General features: G+C 34.8%; 1 protein-coding gene and 1 long non-coding RNA gene across 3 annotated transcripts in view; one reads left to right on the top strand and one right to left on the bottom strand.

Annotated features, from left to right (window-relative positions):
• Positions 1–228: 228 nt before the first annotated feature.
• On the top strand, positions 229–3573 carry LOC145738743 (uncharacterized). Its single transcript, XR_014180846.1, has 2 exons — positions 229–1187; positions 3336–3573. It is a non-coding gene; the product is annotated as an uncharacterized LOC145738743 (long non-coding RNA).
• The window catches only part of LOC145738688 (uncharacterized), a 32476-nt gene continuing 18498 nt past the window's right edge, over positions 2602–16579 (bottom strand). For both annotated transcript variants that reach the window (XM_081993668.1, XM_081993659.1), the window contains exons 2-3: positions 4480–4807; positions 2602–4370 (exon numbers count right to left, since the gene is read on the bottom strand). In XM_081993668.1, coding sequence (XP_081849794.1) covers positions 4051–4370; positions 4480–4807 — 648 coding nt within the window. In that variant the 3' untranslated portion in view covers positions 2602–4050. The remainder of the gene's footprint in view (positions 4371–4479; positions 4808–16579) is intronic.

Here is a 16579-nt window from a genome sequence, read left to right as displayed (position 1 = left end):
GTGTGTTACTAATTTAAATTTATGCTTTCTAGTTGTCAGGTTAATTCAAAAGTGCGTTTATTTAGTTATATCACCACAAAATACCGTAAAACTTATTAAAAAGTTGAATTTACAGTGTCGCAGTTGGTTCGGAGTGTGAAAGTGGATTTGAAAACAGCATAGGAGCGCATTAAACTACTTCCAAAACTGGAACAAACTGTAGAATATGACGCTGTCGAACAGGTAAAGTCTATCACAGGATTCCCAGGGCTAGCGGCAGTGACGTAATAACTGTCGTTCCTTGTCTATTTAGTTGTAAACTGATCGTGATAGAATTTTGACGTCATTAACGTATGTTCTTTAACCAATCTTTAAAATTCGGCGTTGGCGCTGTCCGCAACGCCATTTAAAAATTCATAATTTTGGTTGTTTGACGTTTGTTGACAGTTTCTTCAAACTTTTCCCGTTGCAACTTAAATTTATCGGTTAGGTTATTATTTTGTGTAAGTTATATTTGTGTTTTGCAAATATTTTGATATTTTCGGTAACCGAAAATGTCTAAACAGTACAGTGAAGGCAAACAGCGGCTGACTTTGGGACTGATAGATGTTTCATGTGACATACAGAAGGTTGATTGCTGCTTACCTTAATCAAGAAAATAACACACACAGTCTTTACACACTGATTTAATTTTTCCGCTCTTGTTTATATTTTGCTTTCTACCAGCTTAACCTCCCTCTTGTGAGTCTTGTCAAATCGGTAAACAACTGAAGCACTGTCAATGTCAGTTGTCAATTAATATGTTCTGTCCTTTGCTAACCTTAAACACTCACTGATGCCATATTGCCGAATGCTCTCGTAAAAAAGATATTGATAGACAAAACAATTTTTTTGCACTGATACGGACGGAGCAATACTGGGGGCGATTTCTTCATCTATAGGTAGCAAAAAACAAAATTATTTTTTTAAAAATGCTTTATTCCCGACCTTAACTTTGTCTTAACGAAAACAAAACTTTTTAAATCACCGCTCAAGCTGGCAACCGCGAAATATCAATGAAAACTTTTGGAACTAATGACATGAGTGAATTTCTGGAATTTGTTCAAATTGTAAGTGTCTAAATTTGAGTTTCGCATCTCAAAAAACCTCTGGCTACCAAATTGAAAGTAATATGCAACAAAATGAAAACGAAGGAATTTCAGACTAAGGTAAGTTGCTTTAAATCTGCTTATTTTGATGTCAGGAATATGTCATAGCATCTTGTACAGACCTTCTAGAAGCACCGTGTATATTTGGGATGGCTCTTATTACCCTTGAGTACACTATCTAAATTTTGCGATAAAAGTAAGGAAGAGTATGTGTTAAATTGTTAAAAAAAATCCACATCAAAGAAACAATCTAAATTGCCGATCAAAAAGATCGATCAGTAATCAAGTTGTCGCTTAACTAAAATGGATCTGACTGAAAAAAAGTGGATGATACGGTTGGATAATGAATATAAAATTTCAAAAAAACTTGCAAACGACCTTCAGGGTCGTTCCACTTGCTGATTTGCATTTTTTTTGGCCAAAATGATGTGGCGAAAAACCTTAATTGGCTTTCAGAAGACGCAAAAGCGCTTATTTGCTATTTAGCACACATCACGATATTGATTAGTTCTGACAATGGACTAACTTCTTCTATACAAACTACTTAGTAAGCACGTCGTTTAGTTAAAAAATAATAATAATAAGAAGGTGCGAACATGTATGACAACGCAAAAAGTTGAATGTCAGATTGTAATATTTAGGAACAAAGTAGCATATTATATCGATTGACCTAATCAGATAATGAACGCTAATTAATTTATAAAACTAATACGGACTAATATAGTAGCGGAACATTTTACAGGAGCAAACTTATTGCTTTCATGTTTAATGGAATATAATATTTGTTGATTTTTATCGTTCCTTTATGCATAAAGTATACGCTCTCATAAACCATAATTAAAAATAACTTTGATCAATGAAATGATATAAATAAAGCAGTGTGTGTGAGCTCAGACATTCTCTTTTTTTAACTGTCAAATGTCAGTTGTCATGTGTTCAAATAGTACTAGTACTACTTCAGTACTATCGATTGATCTCAGAAATACGTATCTACGTAGGCTTTCCTCACGTGATGGTCAAGTTTTAAGAATCGGACTTAAGTTAGAGTAATTCTAACCAACTATTTCTTTTCTCTCCTGTAAATTAGGTTTTATAACTTTTCTTTGACTTTTGAAGTCTTTGGCTTAGGAGGCCAACATTGCTCTGGTCTTCCCCTACATACACCATAAACAAAGACTTATGCTCTGTATAGGCTGTAGGTATCTGTCTTAAGTGGATGATTGATTGAGGATTTAATATAGCCTTGCTGAAGGATTCGTTGATGACTTGGCACAATTCGGTAGTTAATTAAATGATCGTTCATCGAGATCAAAAGACTTGTATACCAACACTGGACGGTAGTAGTATAAAAACAAAATAGCTGAAGAATGAAGAAGATAGACAAGATGAACCAGGATAGCTTGTAGTTTTGTAATTGCAGCTGGTTAGTTAGTTTAATGGGGTTCAGGAATAACAATTATTACACAAACAAAACTAAAGTACAAAAAATATATAATACCTAATAAATAATTTATAATAAATAACGCTATATTTATATCTGTCTTTTTTTAAACTTAAAAAAAAATAAATTAACAATCTGCTTCTCTTATTCTTAATACACATACTTATTACATAACATGGAACTTTACTTGTAAATAAATTCATCTCTATCAGTAATTTAGCAGGATACATGACACTCGATAATTTGCCAAACGGTCTCATGTTACGTCATTACTAAGTGTTTTTATGCGCATTCTATCATGTATAATTAACATTCAAAGCCAAATATTTGGCTAATTACTTAGTCTACACACGAGCACGCACCGACATATCAAACAACATTCCCACGTTTAAAAAAAATTTAAATTAACATACCTATACATACACAATACCAGGCTTAAAAAATAACAGTACTAGAACGTTACGAAAACAGAGGGTGTCTCAAAATACAGTTGATGATTTTTCTATGTAAAACAAAGTTTCTAAAATAGTTAAATAGTGTTATCCAGTAGTTGGAAAATTTTAAAAATTTATGTAGGGATAGGCTTCAACATTTTCTCAAAACGTCATAAATACATATTTGGTTTTATTAAAATTCTTTAACAGGATAGTATAAGCATTGTTTGCAATGTCATTTTGTTCTACGTTATTTTAGCTTTTAATTTAATCAAATACTAGTACTCAATTACTAAAGAATATAATTTTTTTGTAACACCGTGTACTTATTAGCAGGATTAAACAAGTTGACAGTAACAAAAACAAGTTGACAAAACAACATTGCGCATAAGACAGTGAATCCAATAGCAATGACGTCTTGTGAGGTAATTCGACAGGAGACCAAAAAGAAGAAAACTTTTAATCTACTGTCAAATGACGTCACGAAGGATGGAAAACGAACAAACTCTATAATGCGAGCAATGATACAGTGTTTCAAAAAAAGTAGCATAAATAAATTGTTGAAATGTTACATTGTGTTTCACGTTATTATCTATCAAAATTTGACAGTTCATAACCTTGCAAATCGTTTGTCTTAAACCCATCTAACAACACTAAGGTAGATTTCAAAGTAAAATAGAATGACGTAATAATAGAAGATACAAACTTTGAATGATGCTTCTTTATTGGTCAGATACATTATTGGATCATCCCATTTCTACTTTGTTTTCTTGCCATATATTATTCTTAATTCTAAATGTGCAGCATTTACGTACATTTCAACATAATGGGTAGTTTGTGATTGGTCAAAAAAAGCAGCTTTCAGCTTGCTGCTTTTTTTTTGACCAATCACATACAGTGCTTTTACGCAAATGCTGCACATGTAGACCATATCGTTCAACTTCAGATTGACGTTTGACTGATTGCACCGCTGTCATTTAAACTTCAAATAACAAATCACAATAATATAACGATATAACACCTCTTTCACTCTAGTACACGTGTGTCTTTAAGGATATAAATTCTGTAACACATCCCCGTAGAGAGAATTATAACTGTCTCTCAGCACGTAAATATCGTCTGGTCGACCATTAAACGTAAATTGTCCTGGTAACCTGTGAATTGTGGAATCGGGTTTAAGGGGCTTCTTCACCGGTTTCGGTTTGGGTTTGGGGGTGGTGGGCGGTAACGGTGGGGCGGCCGTGGGAATGTCGATGCCGCCCGTCCATTGGTAGATGTTGCTCGGTTTTCCGTTTGCCACGAAACTAACCGGAATGTTCAGAAATTGTGACATTGGATTGGTTGCCGGTTGTGACATGTAGCCTAGACCTATAAGAATTGCATGTCAGTTATAATAACAATACAAGGTGTTATTAAGTAGGGTGTCGAGCATTATTTCGGTTTTTGAAAACCGCAGTTTCTATATTCATTGACTCACCTGGTACAAACATGTACGGTTGTGGAGGAAGTCGGATGTAGTAAATCGGTGAATTCTCATAAGTAGGTTGTCTGACTCTTTTTCTGCTAGGAATCGTTCGACTCAGTTCGTTTTCTTCCAGAGCCATGGAAACATAGTCGTCATTTTCAGACGAGTACGTATCATAGTCGACTTCCGGTTGTACGTAGTCAAAGAAGGGCAAATTTTTAGCTTGACGATGACCTTCCATGCTGGTGGAGGGAAACGTCGGCGCTGCCATCGTTCTGCCAACAGTCGTCATCAGAATCATTGACGACACGACAATCACAACTGGACCAAAATGTGACATCTGAAAATGACCAATTTAAGTGAATATACAGCGTGTAACGCGTTAACGGCTAGTTAATAAATCTCAAACGATATACATCGTGCGAGCCTTTATGCGCCATATAAGGCTTATAGAAGAATTATAGGCGTTAGCCTGTCGGCTACCAGAACATTTTTCCATGTTGGTCTTTTACTGGGTAAATACCAGTCATCATTTACGTTGGTCGGTTATGCACCAGTTTGCATCTGAGCCGTTTAAATGGATGAAAACACGATTGTAAAATAAAATCTAAACGACTGAAAACACGCCACACTTTAGTGGTCTCGGCGTTCCGCGAAGAAAACTATTTTAATGAAATGATAAATGTTTTCGGTCCGACAGTTTCTGTCATGCAGAAAAACCACCATCAGGAATTTATTAGTGGTCGATGGGTTCCGTGGATGTGATTCGAGCCGGAATTGGACTGATTTTGATAAATTGGTCGAGGTGGGAAAGATTTCCGATCGTCTGTTTGCTCAACCGCAGCGGACTGACCGATAATCCCGCATCAGAATGTTCGTCGTTCGAATTTTTATTCGGTCTAAACCGTAAATGTTTTACACGTGAGATTTTTCCCAAAAAAATATTTACGAGCCAAAAGAGCGCATGTTAGCTGCATATACAGGCAAAGTTTGTTTTGTATAATATGTTCCTCAAAGACTTTTTTTGAGATAATTGTCTTCCTGAACAATACAACAAAATGTGAGTACCACAGACTAATCAGCTTCATGAGTCACACACTGAAGATTATCCACTACAGAATATCAATAAAGTGCGAAAGAAACATCTGATTCAGACGAGGGCTAGGCACGACAGAAGCATTAGTTGCGACTCAAGTGCTGATTCAGAACTGCAATTTCTCATAGAAAGGGCATAATGCTGTGTTTCATCGATTATGAAAAGGCGTTCGACAGAGTCCAACAAATAGATTGGACATAGACCAAAAAGACATCCGTTGCATTCAAAGCCTATACTGGAACCAAATGGCTGAAGTCAGAGTTGGTAACAATCTCACAGAAGCAAGACCAATTGGTAGAGAGGTCAGACAAGGGTGTGTTCTCTCCCCACTTCTCTTCAATTTATATTCTGAAGCCATCTTTCAGGAAGCCCTAGAAGAACGCAACGTGGACGTTAAGGTGAATGGTGTATAGGTCAACAATATTCGTTATGCGGGAGACACAGTTCTAATTGCAGATAATATAGAGGATTTGCGGGATATGCTTGGGACTGGCAGGGAATGCAGTAAGAACATGGGCCTCAATATCAACACCAACAAGACTAAATTTATGATAATTACTCGAAAGCCACAAGAATTTGTGGGAATCAGACACATGGCTCCGCAACGTTAGGCAGTGGAAAGGACTGACGACAATGCAAGAACTAATGCATACCATACGTAATAGGGAAGAATGGACAAATGTGATCGCAAACATCCATTAACTAGACACGCAGAAGAAGAAGATTTAAGATTTCTGGCTTTCTATAAATATGGTATATCTGCACATATTAAAGTCTAAAAAACCAAAATGAATTATTTATAACTACTTGAGGTATAGGTTTATTTCATATGTTTCGTATTTGCATGAGAAATTGCATTTGTATGGTATTTTTTGATAATTCCGCATAAGAAAGTGGTTTATCACTAATCAGCATTAACAAACATCTTGGCAAAAAGTGACATTCACACTGAAAGTGATTAATTACTCTACACAAATAGTTTATTAGTGGACGTGAAAACTCATTAATTTAATAGGATTACATGTAAATTTTTCAGTTTTTCAAGAAATAGTATTATTGGTTGCTAATAATACAGGGTGGCAAACATTTTCAAAATTCACTTACGGTATTGGTATCTACTCACGTACTTTAAATGAAACACTCTGTAAATGGTTCATTTTTTTGATAGGCAAGGGCACGTTTGTGTTATGTTATTTACTTGAAATATTATTTTAAACATTATACAAATTTGTGCTAATTTTAGACGACGAACAAGATAAAATTGGTTTAAAAACGTTTACTTTTTGCATTTTTTTAAATTAATTTTTTGAGGCCAGATTTTGACCACCTTCTATCATTATTTTTGACGTTTTGCTGCATCCACTCTTAGAACTAACCTGGTTTAACCCGACAAAACACAAAAAGCAAGGTAAAAACGTTTTCTGATATGCAAAAATTACAAATTTGTTATGAATTGGTGTGTTCGTGGTGGACAACCCTGTATAAGTATAGAAAATAGTCGACTTCCTTGCAAAAAACTACAATATCCATTTTTTACATATATGAATCCCGCTATATAATATCGGTATTTTTCACCGGCCTGGATGTTCCTATTGTAGTAATTAGACTAGTTCAGGTGCGTCGGGTAATTTTACTGTAAAACTGTTAATTTCAAAGAGGGACTCGTTAATTTGCACGTTATGCTTAAAGTTCACTTACAAGTGGTAATCACGTTTAATGAAAAAAAAAAAAACGGTAACTACTTGAACGTTATGGGGCTTGACTTTGAGTACGCCACTGAGTTCTGTCAAAAACCGAAAATTGTCGGTACAGACAACGTTATTTCAAACAATTACACTCTCGTGATAAAATACGAGAAACCACTTTCAGGCATCATTAAAGTGATGAATATAATTTTAGAAACCAATTTGAAAAGCTCTAATGGCATTTAATTTGACGCTTAGATTACCGGAGAAGTGCTCGATAAAAAATGGGCCTGTCCCACAAGTTAAAACAATAGTTTTTATCATTTAAAATAAGTGCAAAAATATAATATTTTACAATTTTCAACCAAAAATAAAACTTGTTGTCGTTTCCTGATTAGATTTAAAATGATTATTTCGCGGGAAGGGTAGTATGACGTAGCTAACTATGAGCGTTGCTATTGGATATAATAATAATCTCCACCTTCAATTTTGACTTTTGACATGATTTACGACATTGACGTTCCAATTGCGGTTAGATTGACTTTTTTCAGTTCGATTTTCAACTTGAAACGTATCGCACGTCTGTTTCGTGGGCGCCATTTTTTGTCGCTAAGAAACCACGTTTCTTGAAACGGTGTTCAGAGAAATTTGAAGTTGACGACCGAATTCCGCAGCCGATCGAGTGGAAATGTGGGGCCTCTAAGTGGAAAAGTCGATTCCTAAAGGTCTACGGGGAATTGTCTTGTGCGGTGCACTTCCAAGAGGCGGAAAGGGTGAAAACCTAGGTCAGGACCACGTGGATGTGACAGTGACGGTTATAGTTTCCACGAGGAATGACTATATCTTTCACTCGGATCGTGCCCTTAAGCAGTTTTTTAGACCTTTTTGTGTTTGTGAAGTAAACTTTTGTGAAGATTCTAGAGGTTCAGGGGCACAGGCCCGACTTTCTGAGCCTCTTACGTAATCGTGCTGGCAAATTGCTGAGAGCAGAGCCATTTAACAGACAAGTCAAGTCAAGTCAAGACTTTTTTATTTGTAGGGTTAGGTTTAAAACTAGAGCACTACTATACTGTTTCAATGACGTGTGATAGAGAAGAATAGGTTACAAGTTTCTTTGGTCACGTGATGGTCAACTTTTAAGAACCACACTGTAGTTTTGTTGTGGTAATTAAGTGCGACATAAAACTGAAGAAATTATCAAACCATTTACAAGGCGGATAATCAGGTAGAGCAAAACATGAATGATTGACTTTGTGTTGGTCTGATTAAGCGAAAAAATACAACCTACTCCACCATATTAGGAATGAGATATCATTAAAAGCCACATATAGTAAAACATTCCTGCAAACTAGTGCAAATCAAGATCTTATTAAACCCACTATCAAGCGAGATTGATGGACATTTCAATGAAATATTTCAATTCAACTTGGGATAAACCACTACTCAAACTCAGACCAGGATTGGTGAAGACGGGGCCGTTTGTCGGTTTCCGAGATATTTAATTTCTAATTAAACTCCCGATAATTTACCGTATTTGGTAAACTGCTTAATTCCATTGGAACGCATGAGAAAACACGCAATCAGGTTTCTGCTTCAAAATTGTGTATGCGTATAGGTTCTGTCAACACGAGCAGCTTCATATCGTTTGTTTTAGGGAAGAGCCAAGAAAAATCAAAGACCAATTTGACCGAAAAAAAAAAACATTGTTGGGTAAATATGAGAGTTGTTTGATTTTCTTGGAGTGGATTTTTTGATTTGAATAAACGGGATTGTACTGGGTGGCTTCAAAAACTGAAAATTTTGTTGCTGATTGAGCTTGTATTAAAATAATTAGTTCTGTTTTTCTCTTCTAAAAATAGTTTTTTGTTGAAAAATGAATTAGTTAGCAAAAAAGATAAAAAGTAACTTCCATCCATAAAAAGATACATCACAGCCACATGCTTTTTATGATAGAAGAGATGAAGAAAAATAACACTTTGGAAAAGGATATAGACATCCAGGAAATCAGCCAGTAAACAAACGACCATCAACTACAAATCGTTATGCATCTCCTGATTATAGAAGTGGTGCGACCTCAAGTAAAAATGTTCCATACAAGTGTCATTATTGTGGTATAAGAGGACACAAAAAATCAGAATGCAGGAAACTGAAATTCAAACAAGGAAAATGTAATATTGCAGAGGAAGAAGAAGTAGCTTTTTGCAGTTTTAATGAAAATAGTGAAGCAATAACAAGTGGAACTAGTAATAAGATACAGTTTATTGTGGACAGTGGAGCAACTCATCATTTCTTCTTCTAGTTTTGCCTTGTGCATACGCGCACTTTGACGATCCTTAATCGTATACTTGTGTCATTTGGAGGGTGCCATCTTCTGCTTGGCGGAATAGTGTGGCGGCATCTCTTACCTTCTATCTTGCATTGCAGGATCAACTTTGGAATGAAATATCTCGCGCCTCTCAAAATATGACCAAGATAAGATATCTTTCGTACCTTGACGATTCCAAGCAACTCTCTTTGAACTTCAGCCATCCTCAACACCTCTTCGTTGGTTTTGCGAGCAGTCCATGGAATGCGGAGGAGTCTGCGAAGGGTCCACATTTCAAATGCCTCTATACGGTTCAGGGTCCTTACTTTTATCGACCATGTGTCTGCACACAACCCAAAGACGTAGTGCCATTGGGAGAGTACGGGCAAGCATTAAATTTTTCAGCTTCACAAATGTGGTCTTAGGCTTGTTCAATTCGTATTTTGACTTCCTCATCACAATCCCATTTTTGGTTAGGGTGGCACCCAGATAAACAAAACGCAACACTTGATCTAAGCTTTTTCTGTCAACTCTGATCACATAGTTGACAGGTTGTCGGGTAATGGCCATCACTTTTGTTTTAGATGCGTTGATTGTCAGTCCGAACTGTTTACCCACTTGGTTTACTTTGTCTACAAGACGTTGAAGGTCTTTGGGTGAATGCGCCATTAGGGCAGTATCATCTGCATACTTAATATTATTAATCGGTATTCCATTGTTAGTATTTCAATTTGTGTAGTCATTCAATTTGTTAGTCTTTACAAAAAGACAGTTGTTTACAAGCAAAGAAAAACTAACGGCGGACGCCACTGGTTTTCACTAAAGCAACAGCGGCTACCGTCAATAAATTTAACCACTTTCGACAAGGTTCATTAGCTAATTATCACGCCTGACCATGCGTATCATCGCCAACAATCTAGGTGCGATCTTTTTGCAGTAGCCGATCGCCTAATTTATTTAATTAGAGCGAATTAATTGGTACCGTCCGCGCGGAGGCGGTACCGATCCGGTACCGTAAATCTATTTTATTTAATAATTTGTGGTCCGCAATGTCGGGTACGCTTTTTCCGGTATCTTCAATCTTTCTCTTCGCGAAGACCCGGTTGCGGTTTCGGTTGCTTGAGAAACAAACTTGCACGAAACAGATTCAGCGCGCCTGAGAACATTCCTCATATTGTTTTTGAGATTTTTGGCGAACGGCAAAAAAAGAGACAAACAAACCATGTCGGTGGTATTTACGCCGATTTCTTGGACTAATAACTTAATCGAGTCGCACGATGAGTAAAACGGTACAAAAGTGTAATCTTAGGCACTAAAGATAAAACCAACACGTACTACATTGAATTACATAAGGAAACAGGTGTCACGTTTGAATAATGGTATCAGCGCCATAAAACGAAGTAATGTGGGAACTAAGATATTAGGTCTTCCAAGAAATAGGTGGGAACTTAAAGACGTGGACACTTTATCAGTTATCACCGAACTAATGTCTACACTCAGGGTGGTAATGGTCCATAATTCACCATTCGATAGCCAATCAAAAAAATAAGTTGACTGAGCTACTGAGCATTATGTAATTTTTCTGAAAAACGTTTCTTAAGGAAGATACAGTCCTACAAATTTCAATTTAAAAAATCGTTTTATAATGTAAAACTGAACATTCAAGACTTGTGAGAGTCCAAATTTGTAGTGAATAGTCTAAAAACTTGCTATTTACTACTAGGAATAGTCCTATAATTCGCTTTCTCATACTGACATCCTGGTCGAGTGTCTGAAACTGGATTTCAAGAACTAAAAACAGTCCGGAAATCAAGACAAAGATTGTATTGTGCATGAAACTCATTTTTTACTGCTAAAATCAATCTAAAAGTTGACTTTTAAGGCTAGAACTGACTTTACTACGACTAAAGAGAGTTCAAAAGTCTATTTTCAGGACTTTAATTGGTGTACAACTCAATTTTCTGGACTGGAACAAGTCTAGAAGTAAATTAAATTTTCGGACTATTTCATTTCTAAAAATTAGTTCTCAAGACTAATATCGCGTTTGGTACCAAAATTTTTTACTTTTATTACTGAAGAAACTTGACTTTTGGAAATAGTCTTAAACTCGATTTGTCAATCTTAAAAAGCTCTAAAAACAGTCTGAATTTCTTAGATGCTACAACTTATTGCACCTATGAGTGTAGAAGTCAATTTAATAGTGAAGGCTATGGACAGTGTACAAATTTGCTTTTATGCCTGATCAGTAAAAAACTTTGTAAAGATAGTCTTGAAACTCGATTTGAGGCCCTGAAAGCAGCCTTAAAGCACTAAAAACTTATGATTGATTTTTAAGAAATGCTCGAATTTTTAGCACTGAGTAGAAGTCGATTTAATAGTGACAAAGCTTGGAATGACATTTTCAGTCTGTGGAGTATGTAAAAATTGTTTGTTAAGTTTGCTTTGTCCATAACTTGGTAAAGATAGTCTTGAAATTCGATTTTCTAAGCTGAAAGCAGTTTTGAAGCACTAAAGTCCAGAATTCTAAGAAAATGAAAAGCAAAGTAAAAAGCACGAAAAGTTAGTTTTCAAGACAATTTTCGTGAATCTAATGTCAATGTCCAGTATCTAAAACTATTTTCAAGACTAAAATATTCAAATTTGTCTTCAAGTTATGAAAACTTACTTCAAATGCAAATTTTGAGCTTCTGATGTCACTTTTCATTAGTTCAGAGTCAGTTTTTGGTGTTCAAGTCAATTTTTAATGTTTAAATGTATGATTTGGAGTCAAAAATTCTAGAAAATGTAGTTTTTTGTCTTAAAGTCAATTTTCAATATAAAAGTCTCTTGATTTGTATGAAAACTGGTTACAAACACAAGTTTTATCTTTTCTAAGTCAATTTTCAAAACTAAAGTCTTTCAGTTTGTCTGGAAACTATGAAAACTGGATTAAATAAATTTTTTTAAGCTTCTTAAGTTCATTTTCCGTTTCCAAGACAATTTTTAAGTTGGGTTGGGTTAGTTTTGGGTCTTTGAACGTAATAACTGAATTATTTCGTAAACGAAGTTTCAAATCAGAACTTTATAAGAGATAATTTCTTTTTCATCGTGAACAATAAAATTAAAAATAACTGTAATTTTTGAAAAATATCCAAGGACTTAGAAAATACGGCAAAAACATGAAAACCATTTTCCTGAATCTACGCTACTGGAGAATTTTGGCAAACGTCATTCATAATGAGTATTAATTTAATAAGTACTTGTTCCAAATTTGATCAAAATTGCTTCAACGGTCTGACAGTTACGACAAAACAGAAATTTGAAGAACTGTATTTTCCTTAGGAAGCATTTTTCAGGAAAATGACAAAATTCATGTCAACTTATTTTTGAATTGGCTATGGATTGGTGAATTATTGACATTTAAAACTGGACCACCCTGTATAGTGATTATCTCTGGAATAAAATTATTCTGAAGTGAAAGTACTGGCCCTTAATATACTATTATTTACACACAGACCCAGGAAAACCCACATTCACTTCTTTGTAAAAAGGAAGTAAACGCTCAACAAAAAAATCAGGCTGCAAACGTGATGATATCGCGGCAGGTTCCATCAACACCTGAACCCGAATTAATCGGTCCTCTAACGAGATTATAATAAGTACTTATTACAAATTAAAGTGAGTGTTAACATGTTGGGCAATAACGCTGTTTGGGGTCTCAGCGTCGGTTTAGTATCCCATTTGTCCGAAAGAAAGCCCGTAATTATCGGCTTAATGCAATTGAGGCTTAGTAGAGGTGTTAATTACGAAAATAACGTTTTTCTTCTTCAAGAATTTAAATTAAAAATATCGCTTTTTTTTCTATGTCGATTTGCCGCTCGGGTGAAAGCCGAGATGATTGGTGTGGGTAATTAAGAGACGGACGAAAAAATCTGTGAAATGTTCTTATTTATACCACTTTTTGTATCGAATTGAGGTAAATTAAACATAAATATGAAAAACACGACGAAAAGTGATTTAAGTGGAAGTGTGTAAAAAACTAAATAAAGTAATTTTTGGAAAAGGAAACATGATATTTAAAAAAATTTCACCCTGTAACTTTTGAAAATATAAGAAATTGTGTTTAAATTGCAAGAATCTTTTAGAAAAATCAATAAATTCGAATTTACCTTGAAACCTATTACTGTTTTAACAGGATTTACTATTGTAACAAACAATAATGAGGAACTAAATTGAATCATATTCACATCCATTTTGTTGAATTGAAATTTCAACATAAAGGCACATTTTATTATTAACAAAGTAAGTAAATCAATATTGATCGATTCTTGAATCTACGCAGTTAGAGGTGGTAAAAAAATTCGTTTTAGAAATACGACTATTACAGTGCGAAAGATTGTCAATAGAAGAAATAAATTAAAAATCCAATTAATAAATAATAATACCATTATAATGTTAATAGCAGTAGGTGGCTCAGATGAAAAACTACTATAATAAATTCGCTAATAACTGTTACTATTGATAGGTTTATTGTACGATTAATCATCTACAAATTATTTAATTTTTGATAATGTAAAATAATAATTCTAAATTCAAAAATGCAGTGTTTCCAAAATTGCATTTTTGTCGCTGATTTAGAAAACCTTGTTATACAAATAACAAATTGGCTTTCTATACAAATAAATTATATTGAGCTGGTGGAATGTTTAGCTATCATTTTCCCTTGACAAATCGCAAATATGTTTAGAAGTCTTGACCATAAAACTATAAATTAAAGCCTTGAAGCCTTTAATGTCTTTGCCCTTCAGTTTGCCATCGATTAGGTTGCGTTTTCACTAAGTGATAGTACAAACTTATTCATAAATCTCCGGTAATTTGCAATTAAAATTCTACTTAATTTACACAATCTTGTGGTGTGGTAATGATTTAGTGATTGTGATCTTCCTAGTAGAGGTTTATGTATTTTAATATTGATTTCACTTTACTCTTCAGGCCGATTTACTAAATATAGTTAAATGCTTAACCTTAAAAAAAATGAAATATTAGGATATCAAGTCATACAAATTTTTGATTTGCCTACATTCTAAAAGATTAGCATCTCCAATAATGTTTTGAAATAAAAAGAACTTTAACCTGGAAGGAAATGATCCTAGACAAACTAAAATTAACAACAATAGAACTTTTATACGGTATTCTATCATTTTTGATCTAAGAGATAATTTCAGTTAGGAGCAACTAAACAAATTATTCACACTCACAGATTTAATCTCGTTTTATGCGCTTATTGTTCTTGTATAGTTTAATTTTCAATCGCCCATTCACGGTTTCCGCTTCTCTTCCAACTGTATAAGCTCCGCAAGAGATGATATTGTGTTATATAATTTAAAAATCATTACCAGTTTCATTTCCTCGGTTACCACCGGATTAAGGAAAACATCTCGTATTGCTGCTGATGATGAGAAAATTGTTAATTATTATTTTTTTTTAAAACCAGACTACTTTCGTTTCTGGTAGGCGAGAAAAGTGATAATTAAAAATTAATCAAACTAAATTTTTTGTGGAGCTTTTGGTTGAAATTTGATACACAATAGAAAATGCGGTATGCAGGTTTTTAAAATCCCATTAAGACCTTGACATGCTGTAATAGGAAATCGGTTTTATAAGCTGGATTAACACTTTTTTTACTGAAATAAGGTTGAAGCAAATTTGATTAGTGCTAGTGTGGAATTTAATGGGCGTATACCTCCACCTTAGATAAGGTGAATTCTTAAAATATTTGGCACGCAACCTGCTGGCCTGTTTGCTAGAAAAAATCTTGCGGATTGTCTGGCAAATGATATTATCTTGACAGGTCAAAGAAAGCCAAAAGAAGAAAACCATAATAAATGATAATCAGAAGCAAACACAACCAAACAAAATATTAATTCGAGTTAATCTGTTGATTCACGTTTCTCCTTGTCAGGACTGCCATCTGCTTGATTACGGCAAAAGGAAAAACGTAATCGTTTAATCATAGAATACTGCACTGTCATGTGAAACTGGAGAAGTAATTTAAGGCGGGAGATTATACTACAAGGGGGTTATCCCGGTTAAGCTGAAAATAAAGAGGCAAAATTCCAATTTTCTTGGAGCTTCCAGCATCCAGCCTTAGGCAGCGCTCCTATAGCGGATGCATAAAACCTTAATGACAACCTGTAGCGTTAATTTTAACTCGATATATCGTTATAAAGAAAAAAACAGGAAAATGAATGGTTTTTATACGGCGTTAAATAACAGAAGGAATGTATATCAAGCGAATGCTCACCCAACCACTATGATTGATTAGGAAATTACAGGCTATGGTGTTAAGAAGTGTTATGGCTCGTCTACACGCACAATTTTATAAAAAAGCAATTAATCAACGGGTAATGGGACTGACTTTGATATGTTTTACGTATAACGTTGCCTTTATCCGCATTTTCAATTTTTACCAAAAACTAGTCAAACTGGACAGGAGGTGACCCTCTAAAAATCACCGTTAACCGTGTATAATACTCTTTTATTTATAACATATTTTAGCGAACAACATGGGAACTATACCGTTCAAACGGCCATTTAAAACTTTGTATTCGTTTGTCTTTCTTGTCATATACCGTATGTCCGTCGATATTTCAATCAGCCAACACGCTTGGGAACTAGTTATGTATTATTGATTGGACGTGTAACATTGCGAATACGTGATTGGCATCACGGCCTTGTTTACGCTTTTTTGCATCTTATACACGGTGAATCTGCTTTATTCTCTTCTATTCACCTTAATAATACATGAATAGAACAGAAATAAACCTATAAAACTCGTGAACAACCTATAAATTTCGTGAACGAATAGTGAGTTTAACTGAGAATATTAAAGATGACCAGAGGCAAAGTCAACCATAAGAAAAGAGAACAATCGCACGCAATTGAATGTTTTAGACAGAGATGGAGTAAAACCTGACAAGTGACGTGTGACTGCCGAAGAAACTGTGTCGTAATTTGACAGTTGGTCCCAATATGTCAGACTTATGT

Source organism: Ips typographus, linkage group LG1 (genome assembly GCF_016097725.1).
Source record: "Ips typographus isolate SLU linkage group LG1, UJ_Ityp_2.0, whole genome shotgun sequence".
Classification (NCBI taxonomy): domain Eukaryota; kingdom Metazoa; phylum Arthropoda; class Insecta; order Coleoptera; family Curculionidae; genus Ips; species Ips typographus.
Note: the sequence above shows the minus strand (reverse complement) of the source record. Positions and strands in the feature narration are given on the sequence as shown.